The sequence below is a fragment of the Salvelinus fontinalis genome, chromosome 2, assembly GCF_029448725.1.
Source record: "Salvelinus fontinalis isolate EN_2023a chromosome 2, ASM2944872v1, whole genome shotgun sequence".
Taxonomy (NCBI): Eukaryota; Metazoa; Chordata; class Actinopteri; order Salmoniformes; family Salmonidae; genus Salvelinus; species Salvelinus fontinalis.
The window spans coordinates 38,358,721-38,374,896 of NC_074666.1; the positions used below are offsets into that span (position 1 = coordinate 38,358,721).

At 40.6% G+C, this 16,176-nt stretch overlaps 1 protein-coding gene across 1 annotated transcript; it reads right to left on the reverse strand.

Annotated features, from left to right (window-relative positions):
- Positions 1-773: 773 nt before the first annotated feature.
- LOC129818234 (hexokinase-2-like) lies at positions 774-13,605 on the reverse strand. The gene is made up of 11 exons (XM_055873980.1): positions 13,510-13,605; positions 12,403-12,513; positions 10,203-10,365; positions 9,746-9,894; positions 7,325-7,444; positions 6,952-7,047; positions 6,601-6,700; positions 5,888-6,071; positions 5,541-5,696; positions 5,006-5,239; positions 774-4,528 (listed from the first exon to the last, which is right to left on the reverse strand). The coding sequence occupies exons 2-11, from the start codon at positions 12,511-12,513 to the stop codon at positions 4,339-4,341; spliced, it is 1,503 nt and encodes a 500-aa protein (XP_055729955.1). The 5' UTR covers positions 13,510-13,605; the 3' UTR covers positions 774-4,338.
- Positions 13,606-16,176: the final 2,571 nt, after the last annotated feature.

Here is a 16,176-nt window from a genome sequence, read left to right on the forward strand (position 1 = left end):
AGGACATTTTTATCATCCTGAAATCATTGTTGTTCGAGTTAAAAAATGTCCTTCTTTTATTTTTCACGATGGTATTGCATCAATTAAGTTTAGTAACATTGTAATATCAAAATTGTTGAGCTGATACATTGGTAGGCTATAACCACGGAGCATGCGTGGAGACAAATAATTGGTGATAATTTGAAGTAATCTTGGCTCGTATTGTACATGATAAATTCACCGTATAGTGTGGGAAATTTTGAAGAGCAAAGTCAAACACGTGATAGTTGTTACATTCGGCAGTGCAACATTGTAGCTACTAGCCTACTGGGGGTGCAGGGAAACTGACATTGCAACATTGTATCTGTATCACGCTAGCCATCTTTTATTTGCAACACTTTCTGAACACGTGGTCTGTCAATTGGAGTGTCTGAATAGTCTATAGTTTTATAATTTTGCTGAAAACTTTAATTGAATAACCTGATGTTCCTCTAGTTTCTCCGACAGGGGGAGTGAGCACGTGTCTCTTTCCATTCTGTGGAACTTATATTTGGCTTGATCATGAAATTCATAAATGTGTACTCCAAGATAGTATTTGTATGAACAAGCTGCCATTTCAATATGGCTGCAGTGTTATAGTATCTTGTCTAAAAATATATTAAATACAGTGAGATAATCCCAATTCAAAATTTTCATTCTAGTATAAAATTATATATACTAATATTTTTTTTGTAAACATTATTTTAATTTCACATACAGCAGGTTCAGAAATAAGATAATTTCCCCCTTGAAAGTTAACTATGTAATACAGAAAATATTGCATTGCAGTTGTAACTATTTAAATACGATACTGTAAAAAAGAGAGAAGTTGAACTTTGTAAGAATAATATAATAATATATGCCATTTAGCAGATGCTTTTATCCAAAGCGACTTACAGTCATGCATACAGTAGGTTGAATTAATTCATGATTTCATTATTTGAGTTTCCACACAGTAGGTTCCAAGAACGTGAGTGAGGTGTTTAGCATGTAGGGGAGACCGGGGCACAGGGCTATAAGTAACACAGGGCATGTGCATTGAACATTTTAGTCATTTAGCAGAGGCTCTTATTCAGAGTGACTTACAGTTAGTGCATTCATCTAAAGACAGCTAAGTGGGACAACCACATATTTTTTTTTTACCTTTATTTAACTAGGCAAGTCAGTTAAGAACAAATTCTTATTTTCAATGACGGCCTAGGAACAGTGGGTTAACTGCCTGTTCAGGGGCAGAACGACAGATTTGTACCTTGTCAGCTCGGGGATTTGAACTTGCAACCTTCCGGTTACTAGTCCAACGCTCTAACCACTAGGCTACCCTGCCGCCCCGGCAATCACAGTCACAGTAAGTACATTTTTACTCAATAAAGTAGCTATCAGCAAAGTCAGAGCTAGTAAGAGGTAAAAAATTTATTGCGAGTGTTAGTTCACAAAAGGCTGAACTAACATTCTGCCATGAGGACACAAAGTAACAACTAAATAACTAAAATTAGAAACCACTTAGATAGCTATTATTAAATATGCTAATGTTTGGTTAGTATATCTACTTGCATAGGAAGTTTTGCTTAAATCCATAAATATTTTTTTGTTTTATTGACCAACATTTTTTCCCCAGGCCAAATTCAAAATATTCTCTTTACTGATTATTGACCTATGAAACATTCCCCATGTATCTCAACATAAGTACCAGTGAAAAGTTTGGACACCTACTTATTCAAGGGTTTTTCATTATTTTTTACTATTTTCTACATTGTAGAATCATAGTGAAGACATAAAAACCATGAAATAACACATATGGAATCATGTAGTAACCAAAAAAGTGTTAAACAAGTAAAAATATTTTTATATTTGAGATTCTTCAAAGTAGTCACCCTTTGCCTTGATGACAGCAAAACACCAGTCTCAACGTCAACAGTTAAAAGGCGACTCCGGGATGCTGGCCTTCTAGGCAGAGTTGCAGAGAAAAAGCCATATCTCAGGCTGTCCAATAAAAAGATAAGATTAAGATCGGGCAAAAGAACACAGACACTGAACAGAGGAACTCTGCCTAGAAGGCATCAATAGGCATCCCGGAGTCGCCTGTTCACTATTGATGTTGATACTGATGTTTTGCGTGTACTATTTAATGAAGCTACCAGTTGAGGACTTGTGAGGCTCTAATGTACTTGTCCTCTTGCTCAGTTGTGCACCGGAGCCTCCCACTCCTCTTTCTATTCTGGTTAGAGCCAGTTTGCGCTGTTCTGTGAAGGGAGTAATACACATCGTTGTATGTTATCTTCAGTTTCTTGGCAATTTCTCGCATGGAATAGCCTACATTTCTCAGAACAAGAATAGACTGTCGAGTTTCATAAGAAAGTCCTTTGTTTCTGGCCATTTTGAGCCTGTAATTGAACCCACAAACGCTGATGCTCCAGATACTCAACTAGTGTAAAGAAGGCCAGTTTTATTGCTTTTATCAGAACAATAGTTTTCAGCTGTGTTAACATAATTGCAAAAGGGTTTTCTAATGATCAATTAGCCTTTTAAAATTATAAACTTGGAATAGCTAACACAACGTGCCATTGGAGCACAGGAGTGATGGTTGCTTATAATGGGCCTCTGTACGCCTATGTAGATATTCCATAACAAATCTGCAGTTTCCAGCTACAATAGTCATTTACAATATTATCAACGTCTACACTGTATTTCTGATCAATTTGATGTTATTTTAATGGACAAAAAATGTGCTTTTCTTTCTAAAACAACAACATTTCTAAGTCACCCCAAACGTTAGAGCGGTAGTGTAAATATTCAGACCCTTTGCTATGAGACTCGACATTGAGCTCAGATGCATTCTGTTTCCATTGATCATCAACTTGATTGGAGTCCACCTGTGGTAAATTCAACTGATTGGACATGATTTGGAAAGTCACACACCTGTCTATATTAGGTCCCACAGTTGACAGTGCATGTCAGAGCAAAAACCAAGCCATGAGGTCGAAGGAATTGTCCATAGAGCTCTGAGACAGGATTGTGTTGAGGCACTGATCTGGGGAAGGGTACCAAACCATTTCTGCAACATTGAAGGTCCCCAAGAACACAGTGGCCTCCATCATTCTTAAATGGATGAAATTTGGAACCATCGAGACTCTTGCTAGAGCTGGCCGCCCGGCCAAACTGAGCAATCAGGGGAGAAGGGCCTTGGTCAGAGAGGTGAACAAAAACCCGGTGGTCACTCTGACAGAGCTACAGAGTTCCTCTGTGGAGAAGGGAGAACCTTCCAGAAGGACAACCATCTCTGTAGCACTCAACCAATCAGGCCTTTATGGTTGAGTGGCCAGACAGAAGCGACTCCTCAGTTAAAGGCACATGACAGCCTGCTTGGAGATTGCCAAAAGGACTCTTAGACCATGAGAAACAAGATTCCCTGGTCTGATGAAACCAAGATTGAACTCTTCAGCCTGAAATCCAAGCTTCACATCTGGAGGAAACAAGGCACCGCTCATCACCTGGCCAATACCATCCTTACGGTGAATCATGGTGGTGGCAGCAACATGCTGTGGCAGGGACTGGGAGACTTGTCAGGATCGAGAGAAACATAAACGGAGCAAAGTACAGAGTGATCCTTGATGAAAACCTGCTCCAGAGCGCTCAAGAACTCCGACTGGGGCGAAGGTTCACCTTCCAACAGGACAACAACCCTAAGCACACAGCCAAGACAACGCACATCTCTGAATGTTCTTGAGTGGCCCAGCCAGAGCCCGGACTTGAGCCTGATCGAACATCTCTGGAGAGACCTGAAAACAGCTATGTAGCGACGCTCCGCATCCAACCTGACAGAGATTGAGAGGATCTGCAGCGAAGAATGGGAGAAACTCTCCAAACAGAGCTGTGCTAAGCTTGTAGCGTCATACCCAAGAAAACTCCTGGCTGTAATTGCTGCCAAGGTTGCTTCAACAAAGTACTGAGTAAAGGATCTGAATACTTATGTAAAAGTGATATTTCTGTTTTTTGTTTGAATAAATTTGCAAACATTTTAAAAACCTGTTTTGACTTTGTCCTTATGGGGTATTTCATCAATTTTAGAATGAGGCTGTAACACAACAAAATATGGAAAAAGTTAAGGCGTTTGAATACTTTCCGAATGCACTATGATTGCATAAAAATATAATAAATCTAACTCAAATAATATTTTCACAAATAAGCTAAAGACTAAAAGTGGACTATTTCCTACTTTGTTCCCTGGTCTCCCCTAACTAACAATCTTTGTCTATGACAAAAGCATTTGAGGGGGACATTTTCATGGTACTGCATTTCAAGTTGTCTAGTCGAATACATGGCTTAATTTTCCTGATCCTCCTCTTCCTCCTCTCCATCGATGTCCTCTAGTATCCGGGACTGCATGGCCAGCCTCTGTGCCACTGCCGTTACCATGGCAGCTCCCTTCCCGCTGCCGTCGTCGGAGACGAGGTAAGTGATATCACACTTGGGGGCCAGGATGCGTACGGTCTCCTGGAGCTTCTCACTGAAGCTGGAGGGGAAAAGCAGGGGGGGGGGGGGGGGGGGGGGCGTGTTGAGAGAGACAGGGGGGATAGTCAAATCAATGTATGGTTACCTGGACACCTGACACTGACATAGGTCCTGAGAGTTCAATCTCACCTGACACTAAATACAATCTCACTTGACACTAAATAGCTTATTTCATTAAATACTTCCATCACGTGAAATTTCTGCATTTAGACAGAGTGGAAAGGTAGGGTGAAGGTTGAGAGGAATATAATTCACTTTTGGAAGGGAGGATAGTGGTAAGACAGATATTGAGATTCAGCCACTTGTGAATATACTAAGGAATATAAGGCAGGAAATCCACACAGTTATTATGGCAGCACAAGAGGATATCCTCCATTCAATCAAGTGACAAGAAAATAAAAGCAGGATTTAGTTGTATCTTTTCACTGAAATAACCCTGTGAAAAACGTCATATAATTTCTATTGGAGGTGAACATACTTGGGGTGTTTCTTGTATACTGTGCCGTCCACCCCCACTGTGGTGCTTAGATGGTCCAGTCCACGGTTGACACGGATACGGTTGGCAATTGTTGCCAAGGCAGTGGCACACAACTGGGCCGAGCGTGTGGAGAGAGAGTCGCACACCAGACGCACAATCTGACAGTCCACAGGCCCGACAGGCAGGTCCAGCTCTGACAGAATCTCCTGGGCCTTCTGCAGTCCTGTGTTCTCCCTGAGACAAGCAACACTCGTCAGTTGAGTCATCCATCAATATACTTTGGTGTGAATGCAAGCTGATATAAGTGACATAAATGGATTTCAAATAGATAGGTTGTTAAGGATTAAACTGACTGAGAAGGCCTATTGATGGTAAATGGTATAATATAGTTGTAAAGATAGCTCATTTTTCTCAATGCTACACAATGGAAGCTTCTGTATTATGTAGCCCATTCATATATAAAAATAACAGCTATATTTAGGATCTGTGTAAGTAGATATATGACACATAAGAGCATGGTGTGTCTGTAACTCACTCCTCTATCTCGGAGATGAATCTGGTCTCAAAGCTGTCCTGTGTGAGCAAGGCCACTGATAGATCTCCTCCAAACAGTAGCTTGTCCCGAGCCAGCTTCACCAACACCAGCCTGGCTATCTCTCCCAAGTACATCCCACTGATCATCTTCTCAAAGCTGGATACAGAGACAGACACACAGACATGGACAAACAACAGATAGTCAAGTATACAACAAGCATACAACAGAGAGTCGATAAATGGGCCAGGATGTAGTCAAGAGAGCCAAGCATAGAAGTCACAGTCATAGCTGTATTTGATGTATTTTAGATATGTACTTTCAACTGCTCATTAATTAAAAATACATACACATGCACGCCTGGGTTGAGTGAGTCTCCATCCACCACCAGGTCAAACTCAGTCTGGATGTCCTTTAGGGAGCCGTCGTCTCCAAATCCCCCCCACTCTGTGTTGATGCACATGCGTCCGTCTTCCCCCTCTACTCTCTTCACGTTTTTGATCTCCTCCATGTAACATGCATTCGTCCCCGTCCCTGGGGAGGCAAAGACAATGCAGTGTGAAAGTGCTAGAAACTACATGATGTGTTTCAAGATATATATATATATCTATTATTTAACCTTTATTTAAGTAGGCAGGTCAGTTGAGAACAAATTCTTATTTACAATGGCGGCCTACCCCGGGGAAACCGTAACCCGGATGACGCTGGGCCAATTGTGCGCCGTCCTATGGGTCTCCTAATCACGGCCGGTAGTGACACAGCCTGGAATCGAAACAGGGTCTGTAGTGACGCCTCTAGCACTGAGATGCAGTGCCTTAGACTGCTGCGCCACTTGGGAGCCCAAATATGACTCTCCATGGTTATCCTTGACATCCCTAACTTACATGCATGTGGTTTTGTAATAACATGATACTATTACTGTTATATATGGTTACTACAGTCACCCTCTCCTTCACTTGCTAGGCTAAATGGGACACATCTCATCTTATGCTTTTATTTGTGTTATTTTCTCTAATTCAATGGTTGCAGTAGTGTGGCTGCAGGTGAGTTAGGCGCTACCTACCAATGATCATGCCAATTTCACAGCTCTGGTCCCTGTATCCACAGCTCATCATGGTCCCCACCGTGTCATTCACCATGGCAACGGAACCAATGTCATAATCCTAAGGGAGTAAGAGAAAGAGAGAGAGAGAGAGAGAGAGGAAGATAAGTTTAAGGGTACCACTTCAAGCAAAAGTTACAAGTACCTATCTGTAAAATACACATTTGTGTGCCAATATTAACTATATAATACCGTAGTAATAACATTCAATGTTTTTCATTTAGTAAAACATTTTTAGGTGAGAAGTGGTGATAGTTGTATCTTGCAATAATGATGATAGTTGTTGTGGTTCAAAGAGGCTTATAGACTCACCCCCCTCCTGTGGATGGCTTCTCTCAGTAACCTCACAACGTCCTCTCCTACCACTCCGGAACAGTTAAAGCCTTTGGTCCAGTGGATCAGGATGCTCTGGAAGTTCAGGTCCCATTAGCTACAGTATTCTCACACAGTGTTACACAATTAAAATTGGAATTGACCACCACAACATAACTATCCTTGAATGACATTCTTGATGCTACTCGACTGTCTTTCCACTGGGGACTGGGTTGAAAAACGCCCTACTCATATCAGTCCTGACTGAATCCTCCCTCTAGTTGATGTTTTAATTGCTGTGCTGAAGTGTGCAGATGTCTCCTTTTTGAATGGATAGTTGTTGTATGTGTGTCTCTGGGGCAGTGTGACAGACCTTGTCGATATCTTTCTGCTCGCAGGGGAAGGAGAAGGTGAAGCCTAGAGGCAGAGTCTGATCCTTCAGCTCCAGAGACTCCAGGAACTCAGCCAGGCATGCAGCGATGTGGTCAAACAACTGGAGATAGAAAGAGAGAAATCCAAATGAGTCAAAATCTCACAGTGGCATTAGTGTTATTTAATAGCGTAATATTGATGGCAATATATCTTGGATGCTTGGAAAAAGGATACTGATTCATCCTGTCAAAAAGTGATGTTCCCTTTTAATTAATTAAGCAAGGTGTGCGGCTTGTCAGACGTAAGGTTCTCTCTAGAAACTGAGCATAGCTTTCATCCGTCAAAACCTGAGGAGACCTGGCAAGGTCACAACCCGTATGAGTCACCCATATGTATTCCCTTGAATATGATTTGATTTGATTTATTTTATTATAGTGTCATGCGTCTTCAGGATACCCAGCCCAGATTGGCTTATAAGACACTGTATTTGCTGTAGCCAAATAAATGATCATGTTTATATACAGTGGGGCAAAAAAGTATTTAGTCAGCCACCAATTGTGCAAGTTCTCCCACTTAAAAAGATGAGAGAGGCCTGTAATTTTCATCATAGGTACACTTCAACTATGACAGACAAAATTAGAAGAAAAAAATCCAGAAAATCACATTGTAGGATTTTTAATGAATTTATTTGCAAATTATGGTGGAAAATAAGTATTTGGTCAATAACAAAAGTTTATCTCAATACTTTGTTATATACCCTTTGTTTGCAATGACAGGTCAAACGAGGATCTCTGAATATGTGGTTCCCACCGTGAAGCATGGAGGAGGAGGTGTGATGGTGCCTTGCTGGTGACACTGTCTGTGATTTATTTAGAATTCAAGGCACACTTAACCAGCATGGCTGCCACAGCATTCTGCAGTGATACGCCATCCCATCTGGTTTGCGCGTAGTGGGACAATCAGTTGTTTTTCAACAGGGCAATGACCCAACACACCTCCAGGCTATGTATGGGCTATTTGACCAAGAAGGAGAGTGATGGAGTGTTGCATAAGATGACCTGGCCTCCACAATCACTCGACCTCAACCCAATTGAGATGGTTTGGGATGAGTTGGACTGCAGAATGAAGGAAAAGCAGCCAACAAGTGCTCAGTATATGTGGGAACTCCTTCAAGACTGTTGGAAAAGCAATCCAGGTGAGGTTGAGAGAATTCCAAGAGTGGGCAAAGCTGTCATCAAGGCAAAGGGTGGCTACTTTGAAGAATCTCAAATATAAAATATATTTGAATTTGTTTAACACTTTTTTGTTTACTACATGATTCCTTATGTGTTATTTCATAGTTTAGATGTCTCCACTATTATTCTACAATGTAGAAAATAGTAAAAATAAAGAAAAACCCTAGGTGTGTCCAAACTCTTTACTGGTACTGTACATATGTACATAAACACTACATTTGCATTCCTAGTGATATAAAAAAAACAATTGAAACACAAAACAAAAATCTCTCAATTATACAACTTCTCTTAACGCATCTTCCAAGATTTGAAAATAAAACCTGCAACCAGGAACCCTTATTAACTGAATAGCGTTCCAGTTAATCACTAACCCAGAATAGTTATGGTTTCTGTTATTGCATTTTATCAAACAAGGTTACTCTTTAAATCATCATAAAGTACAGTAAAATATAAAGTGGTTTATTCTCACATGAGTATGTCCATGTTAAATTCTCAGTTTAAGTGGGATTTTGTGGCTGACAGACTGTCACGATCGCGTTGACATGAACGAGAGGACCAAGGCGCAACATGATTTGAATACATCTTCTTTATTTCCCAAGACGAAGATGATCACCAAACACTTATACAACACTAACAAAACAACAAACGATCGTGAAACTTCAAAACGTAAGTACACACAAACTACTTACGTCTACATATACATAAACAATGACCCACAAACAGCTAAAGCCTATGGCAGCCTTAAATATGGCTCCCAATTAGAGACAACCGAAATCAGCTGTCTCTAATTGAGAACCCATTCCGGCCACCATAGACTCTCCTAGAAAACTACACCCAACATAGACACAGCTAGACACATACACTCAACACAAAACCATAAACTACAACCAACACCCCCTCTACCATATAATACCCCAAAATACACACATACCCCATGTCACACCCTGACCTAACTAAAATAATAAATAAAACAAATAATGCTAAGGCCAGGGCGTGACACAGACAGCCGGTTTCCCAGCTAATGTTCAATATTTGTAGTTGAAGTTAGATTTAATGAACCATTGAAAGTTTATGTTTACAAAGTAAGAAAAAGTAAGAAACCCCGCCTGGGGTTAGAGAATGACCGCCCCATGGGAGGGGTGGGATGAGATCAACTGTACAAACATGTAAATCCCAAACACACACACCTGTTCTCCCGTCCCCAGCATGATCTCCTGGGGGATGGCACAGATCTTACTGTCCATCTTCAGGAGCTTCTGCATCTCCTCCACCACACGGACACGCAGCACCCGGAAGTTAGTCCCGCCCAGGTCCAGAGCCAGGAAGTCCCCCTTCTCTGTGGGGACCAATCAATTCAAGGAAAATGTTACTGTTGGCCAATTTGCTCAGTCCAAAATCAATGATCAATAATCCATCATATCTACAGTGCAAGAGGACATTAAGAAGTGTGTTGGGGTTGTTGGGGTCTATAGATTCATTTCAGACCGGGCACCTCAGTCTGGGTGAGAGGCTGTCTGGTGAATGGTATACCTACAGTTTAATTAATTAGGTTACTAAAGTAAAGGCCTCAACAAAGGGCCATACCCTCAATCACTGGTCCATACTACGGAGAGTCTTTAAGGACTACAGATTACAGTACTGTACCTCTCCCATCAGGTGTTGCCCTCACAAAGGTGGGCAGCATCTTGACGGGTGCCTGGCAGTGTGTGTGTTTGCCCAGCCCTCTGATCATGTCCTTCCTCAGGCGAGATGACACGTCCTGCAGCTTCTCCACAGAGAGACGGAAAGGCTGCAGGCACACTTCTACCTATGAGAGGGATTGATATCAAGGTTCAATTCCATTTCAATTCAGAAAGTTTAAACTAAAATTGCTTTTCAATAACGGAAATAGTAATTTGAATTTCAGTTTACTTTCTGAATTGACTAAATTGAAATGGAATTTACCCCAACCCAAATTGATATTTCAGGGGAAGGATAGCATTGTCAATGTCATCTATGTTAAAGATACTCCCCATAGCCAGCGACATTATGGTGTGTAAATCAAGATGACCAATATAGCCAGCACGAAGAAAGGCAGGTTTCCCCACAAGGTGGCAATGTTCATCAGCTGTCCACAACATAGCAATTCTCAGTCTGTAATATTACATTTCCAGTTGAAGAAATATATCATGTTAATGTTACTGGATGATTCACAAGATGATTTCATCCTCCTTGTATGTTCCCTTCATGAAATGTTGTACTGTAATCTTAAATAAATGTTGTAAAGCCGATTATGATGGCACAGATATATTGTCTGGAGAAACCAGGGTACGACAGGTAGCCTAGCGGTTAGATCATTGGGAGATGACAAGGTGAACAAAAAAATCTGTCGATGTGCCCGTGAGCAAGGCACTTAAACCCAATTTGCTCCAGGAATGCCGTACTACTATGGCTGACCATGTAAAACAACACATTTCACTTTACCTATCCAGTGTATGTCACAATAAAACATAATTACTGGAAAAAGTGCACGATATTTACAATATATGTACATCTTAATTCATCCAGGTGGGCAATTTTATTTACCCATGTTAATTCAGGGCCCCCTAGCAAAAGAGATTTAATCTCAATGAGACTAACCTGGTCAAATAAAAATTATAATTGTAATGTCATTGACAACTTTCAGCACTGACTAATGTCTGATTTTATCAGTCAACAGGGGTGTAACCTGAACCAGAAAACGGGCAAAATAGGAAACGTTCCATTCCACAGGAAGAAAGCTGGTATTGTTTGGTCGAACGTAGTCTGTCATTAACACATTACAGACCTCTGAAGATATTAGACACAATTGCACGTCTACATGCTTCTCTTTTCCTCTTCCTTAAATGATTGGGGCCTTCCTCTCTTTCTCTCCCTCTGCCCCTCTCTCTCACTCCGGCTCAGTTTAAGGCTGTTGTGAAATATGCTTTGGCAGGGGTCAGCAAGGCTGAGGTAGAGATCATGCAGGTAGATCAGTGTCTCCTGTCTCTGCATGATAACAGCAGCCTCAGTTCCTCCATGACTATGACAATGTGGTTCATTTCGATTATTTGATGGGTTTAGACTTGATAGCACTATAATTGCAACCACTTTAAGAAATATTCCCAAACACCTACTGTACAGTGGAATCATAACATCAAGAAAGATGCCATTGACTGGATAAAACACATAAACAAAGCCAGGAGAGAGACGCCAAACCAGAACAGATACACACGTCACACGTCACATAAATTATCCTCTTGTACTTAATCAGTGTTCCCACACACCTTTTCAAAATGTGGACAAAAGCGATGAGGCATTATTATGGGTTATGCCGTGAGGGGACTAGCTACTAGAACCAGAGAGACAAAGAGGAATGTGATTATGTTCAAACTATGAGATATCAATACAAGTGCCTTGAGACATTAGACAGAGCACACTCAAATAAGTCCCCTCTACTGTGTATAAGACCTGGGTTCAACTACTGTTTAGGGTATTTCAATTACCTAGAAAAACATTTGAAAGTAAGCATTTAGATATTTTTATTTGAAAAAACACGTAGTTTAATATTGGAACGTATCTGGAAATACAAATGGAAAGTATTTGAAAATACTCAAATACACTCCCAGGTATTTGAAAATACTTTTGTTTATAAGAAACTATTCTATTCCAATAGAAGTAGTTGATTCGGGCCACATTATTAGAAAATTCTCAAATACACAGAAAATGAGTATTTAAATAACAAATAATCAAATACATATATCTGAACCCAGGTCACGTATAAGAGGAGAAAGGTCAGAGGTTATGTGTGTCTCTATGGGACATCCCGTGGAGGCAGCAGGTGTACCTTACTGAGGGTGTCTGGGGGGATGGTGTCCAGGTTTGCGACGTCCCGGCTCAGTCTGGCCTCCTTGGGGACGGGGCCGTCGCTCTCGGCATTGGTACCTGTGGAACTCATCTGGACACACACATAGGGGACATGTTAGTAATCCTTAGCAGAGAAAACTATTTTCAATGTGTCACTTTTGCAATTACAGTACAGTACCATATTGACTATTCAATTAAGTATAGATACTAGGCTATAAAGGCAATAGATAATTAGTTCACAGTAATATAAAAAAATCTTAATATTTAATCATTAATGATGCAAGATGATGTCAAATATAATATAGTTTTCCAGTTGACTCAAACTTTGAGATGTCTTGTCACCAGGTATCAAATGCAGATCCAATGACACCAGAGCAACATTGCAACGTCAATGTGATATATTTTATTAAACTTAAATAATGTATCTTGAGGCAACTACATGCAAAATAGACTTGGACTCAAAGTATGGCTTACATTGCCTGCAGTCAGAGTGTCACGCCCTGGCCTTAGTATTCTTTGTTTTCTTTATTATTTTAGTTAGGTCAGGGTGTGACATGGGGAATGTTTGTGTTTTTGTCTAAGTCTTGGGTGGTTATATGGTAAAGGGGGTGTTGGGTTTAGTGTATGGGGTTGTGTTTAGTGAATGTGTCTAGGTATGTCTATGGTTGCCTGAGTGGTTCTCAATCAGAGACAGCTGTCTTTCATTTGTCTCTGATTGGGAGCCATATTTAAGGCAGCCATAGGCATTGTGCGTTTGTGGGTAATTGTCTATGTAGAACGTTTGTAGCTTTGGTTATTTTTGTTTATAGTGTTCGTTTCGTATTTCTCTAATAAAAGAGAATGTATTTTTCACAATGGTCCTCTCTCTCACCGCAAGACGATCGTGACACAGAGTGAGTGACACTCATCTCTCAGTACATGTCACTTTTAAAAGGCTAAAGAAGTGCACTCTATCTCAAGACCCTATAATGTGTGTCAAATCACTAGTCTTCACTTCTGTAGCCTTTTCAACTATTTTAGGATATGCGACAGAAAATTGTACAAAAGACCAATAATAACGACAATTAGTTTAAAGAATTAGACTAACCTTTAGTGGATTAAATCGACAAATCCGTGTCTTGACAGCAATGTTCAGACTTGCATCAACTTCCTGCAAAACAGTTGCACATGAGTTCGCCTTGTAACCGTGATGATGATACACCCACCTCCAGAACGGGTATGTAAATTACACAAAATGCCTTCACGTGATTACTGTATATAATCTTGTAGGCTACAATTAGTCAATTCATTGAGGTGGGGATAGTTGCACTTTGTGATTTACACATTCATTACACACACTGTATTTCATTCAAAATGATATTTTGGTAATGATTTCCATTAACTTCTTCATGTAGCTGTACTTATTCATAAATTAATCACAGTGCATGTATTACACATACAGTATAAACACAAAATATGACAAAGGCTAGAGAGCATAATGAATACAATCCATAAAATGATGCAACAGACTGTCACGTTCCTGACCTGTTTGTTATTTTTGTATGTGTTTAGTTGGTCAGGGTGTGAGTTGGGGTGGGCATTCTATGTTTTGTGTTTCTATGTTTAGGTCATTGGTATTAGCCTTATATGGTTCTCAATCAGAGACAGGTGTTTGACGTTTCCTCTGATTTCGGAACCATATAAAGGTAGGGTGTTCACACTGTTTGTTTGTGGGTGGTTGTCTTCCGTGTCTGTATGTATGTTCGTACCACACGGGACTGTAGCGTTTTGTTTGTATTATATTACCTGTTCGTGCGTTCTTCGTGTTGTATGTAAGTTCTCTAATTCAGCTCTGTCTTCATTCGTTTTTGTTATTTTGTATTTCCAAGTGTTGTTTCGTGTTCGTCTTCGTCGTTATATAAATTCATTATGTTTTCAAAACCCGCTGCATGTTGGTCTGATCTCTACTCCTCCTCTTCGGACGAAGAGGAGGAGAACCAGCGTTACACTGACATGTCTCTCTAGAAAAGCCAGCATCATGTTGTAGGGGTGCTTTGCTGCAGGAGGGACTGGTGCACTTCACAAAATGGATGGCATCATGAGGCACGAAAATGATGTGGATATATTGAAGCAACATCTCAAGACATCAGTCAGGAAGTTAAAGCTTGGTCGCAAATGGGTCTTCCAAATGGACATTGACCCCAAGCATACTTCCAAAGTTGTGGCAAAATGGCTTAAGGACAACAAAGTCAAGGTATTGGAGTGGCCATCACAAAGCCCTCAAGCCTATAGAAAATTTGTGGACAGAACGGAAAAAGCGTGTGCGAGCAAGGAGGCCTACAAAACATGACTCAGTCACACCAGCTCTGTCAGAGGAATGGGCCAAATTTCACCCAACTTATTGTGGGTAGCTTGTGGAAGGCTACCTGAAACGTTTGACCCAAGTTAAACAATTTAAAGGCAATGCTACCAAATACAAACTGAGTGTATGTAAACTTCTGACCCACTGGGAGTGTGATGAAATAAAAGCTGAAATAAATAATTCTCTAGTATTATTCTGACATTTCATAATTCTTAAAATAAAGTTGTGATCCTAACTGACCTAAGACAGGGAAGTTTTATTAGGATTAAATTTCAGGAATTGTGGAAGACTGAGTTTAAATGTATTTGGCAAAGGTGTGTATGTAAACTTCCGACTTCAACTGTACATAAAGCATATATATTTGCTCCATATACAGTGCATTCGGAAAGTATTCAGACCCCATGTCTTTTGCAATATTTTGTTTAAATGGCCCTCATCAATCTATACACAATACTCCATAATGACAAAGCAAAAACAGGTTTTTAGAAATTACTGCAAATGTATGTATAAATTATTTTTATTCAGACCCTTTACTCAGTATTTTGTTGAAGCACCTTTGGCAGCGATTACAGCCTCGAGTCTTGGCACATCTGTATTTGGGGAGTTTCTCCCATTCTCTGCAGATCCTCTCAAGCTCTGTCAGGTCCCTGCCACTGAAAAACATCTACACAACATGATGCTGCCACCCCCGTGCTTCACGGTTGGGATGGTTTTCTTCGGATTGCAAGCCTCCCCCTTTTTCCTCCAAACATAACGATGGTTATTGTGTCCAAACAGTTCTATTTTTGTTTCATTAGACCAGAGAACATTTCTGCAAAAAGCATGATCTTTGTCCCCATGTGCAGTTGCAAACCCTAGTCTGGCTTTTTTATGGCAATTTTGGAGCAGTGGCTTCTTCCTTGCTGAGCGGCCTTTCAGGTTATGTCGATATAGGACTCGTTTTACTGTGGACATAGATACTTTTGTACCTGTTTCCTCCAGCATCTCCACAAGGTCCTTTGCTGTTGTTCTGGGATTGATTTGCACTTTTCGCACTAAAGTACGTTCATCTCTAGGAGACAGAATGCGTCTCCTTCCTGAGTGGTATGACGGCTGCGTGGTCGAATGGTGTTTATACTTGCGTACTGTTGTTTGTACAGATGAACGTGGAACCTTCAGGCGTTTGGAAATTGTTCCCAAGGATGGACCAGACTTGTAAAGGTCTACAGTTTTTTTTCTGAGGTCTTGTTTATTTTGATTTTCCCATGATGTCAAGTAAAGAGGCACTGAGTTTGAAGGTAGGCCTTGAAATACATCCAGAGGTACACCTCCAATTGACTCAAATGATGTCAATTAGCCTATCAGAATCCTCTAAAGCCTTGACATCATTTTCTGGAATTTTCCAAGCTGTTAAAAGGCACAGTCAACTTAGTG

Bases quoted from the DNA above. Each gene is read 5' to 3' on its own strand.
- LOC129818234 (XM_055873980.1), bottom strand. From the start codon at position 12,513: ATGAGTTCCACAGGTACCAATGCCGAGAGCGACGGCCCCGTCCCCAAG. The intron at 7,445-9,745 runs GTGTGTGTGTTT...TTCTATCTCCAG, and splicing joins TGCTGGGGACGGGAGAACAG to TTGTTTGACCACATCGCTGC. The intron at 5,240-5,540 runs GTGAGTTACAGA...TGCTTGTCTCAG, and splicing joins TTCATCTCCGAGATAGAGGA to GGAGAACACAGGACTGCAGA.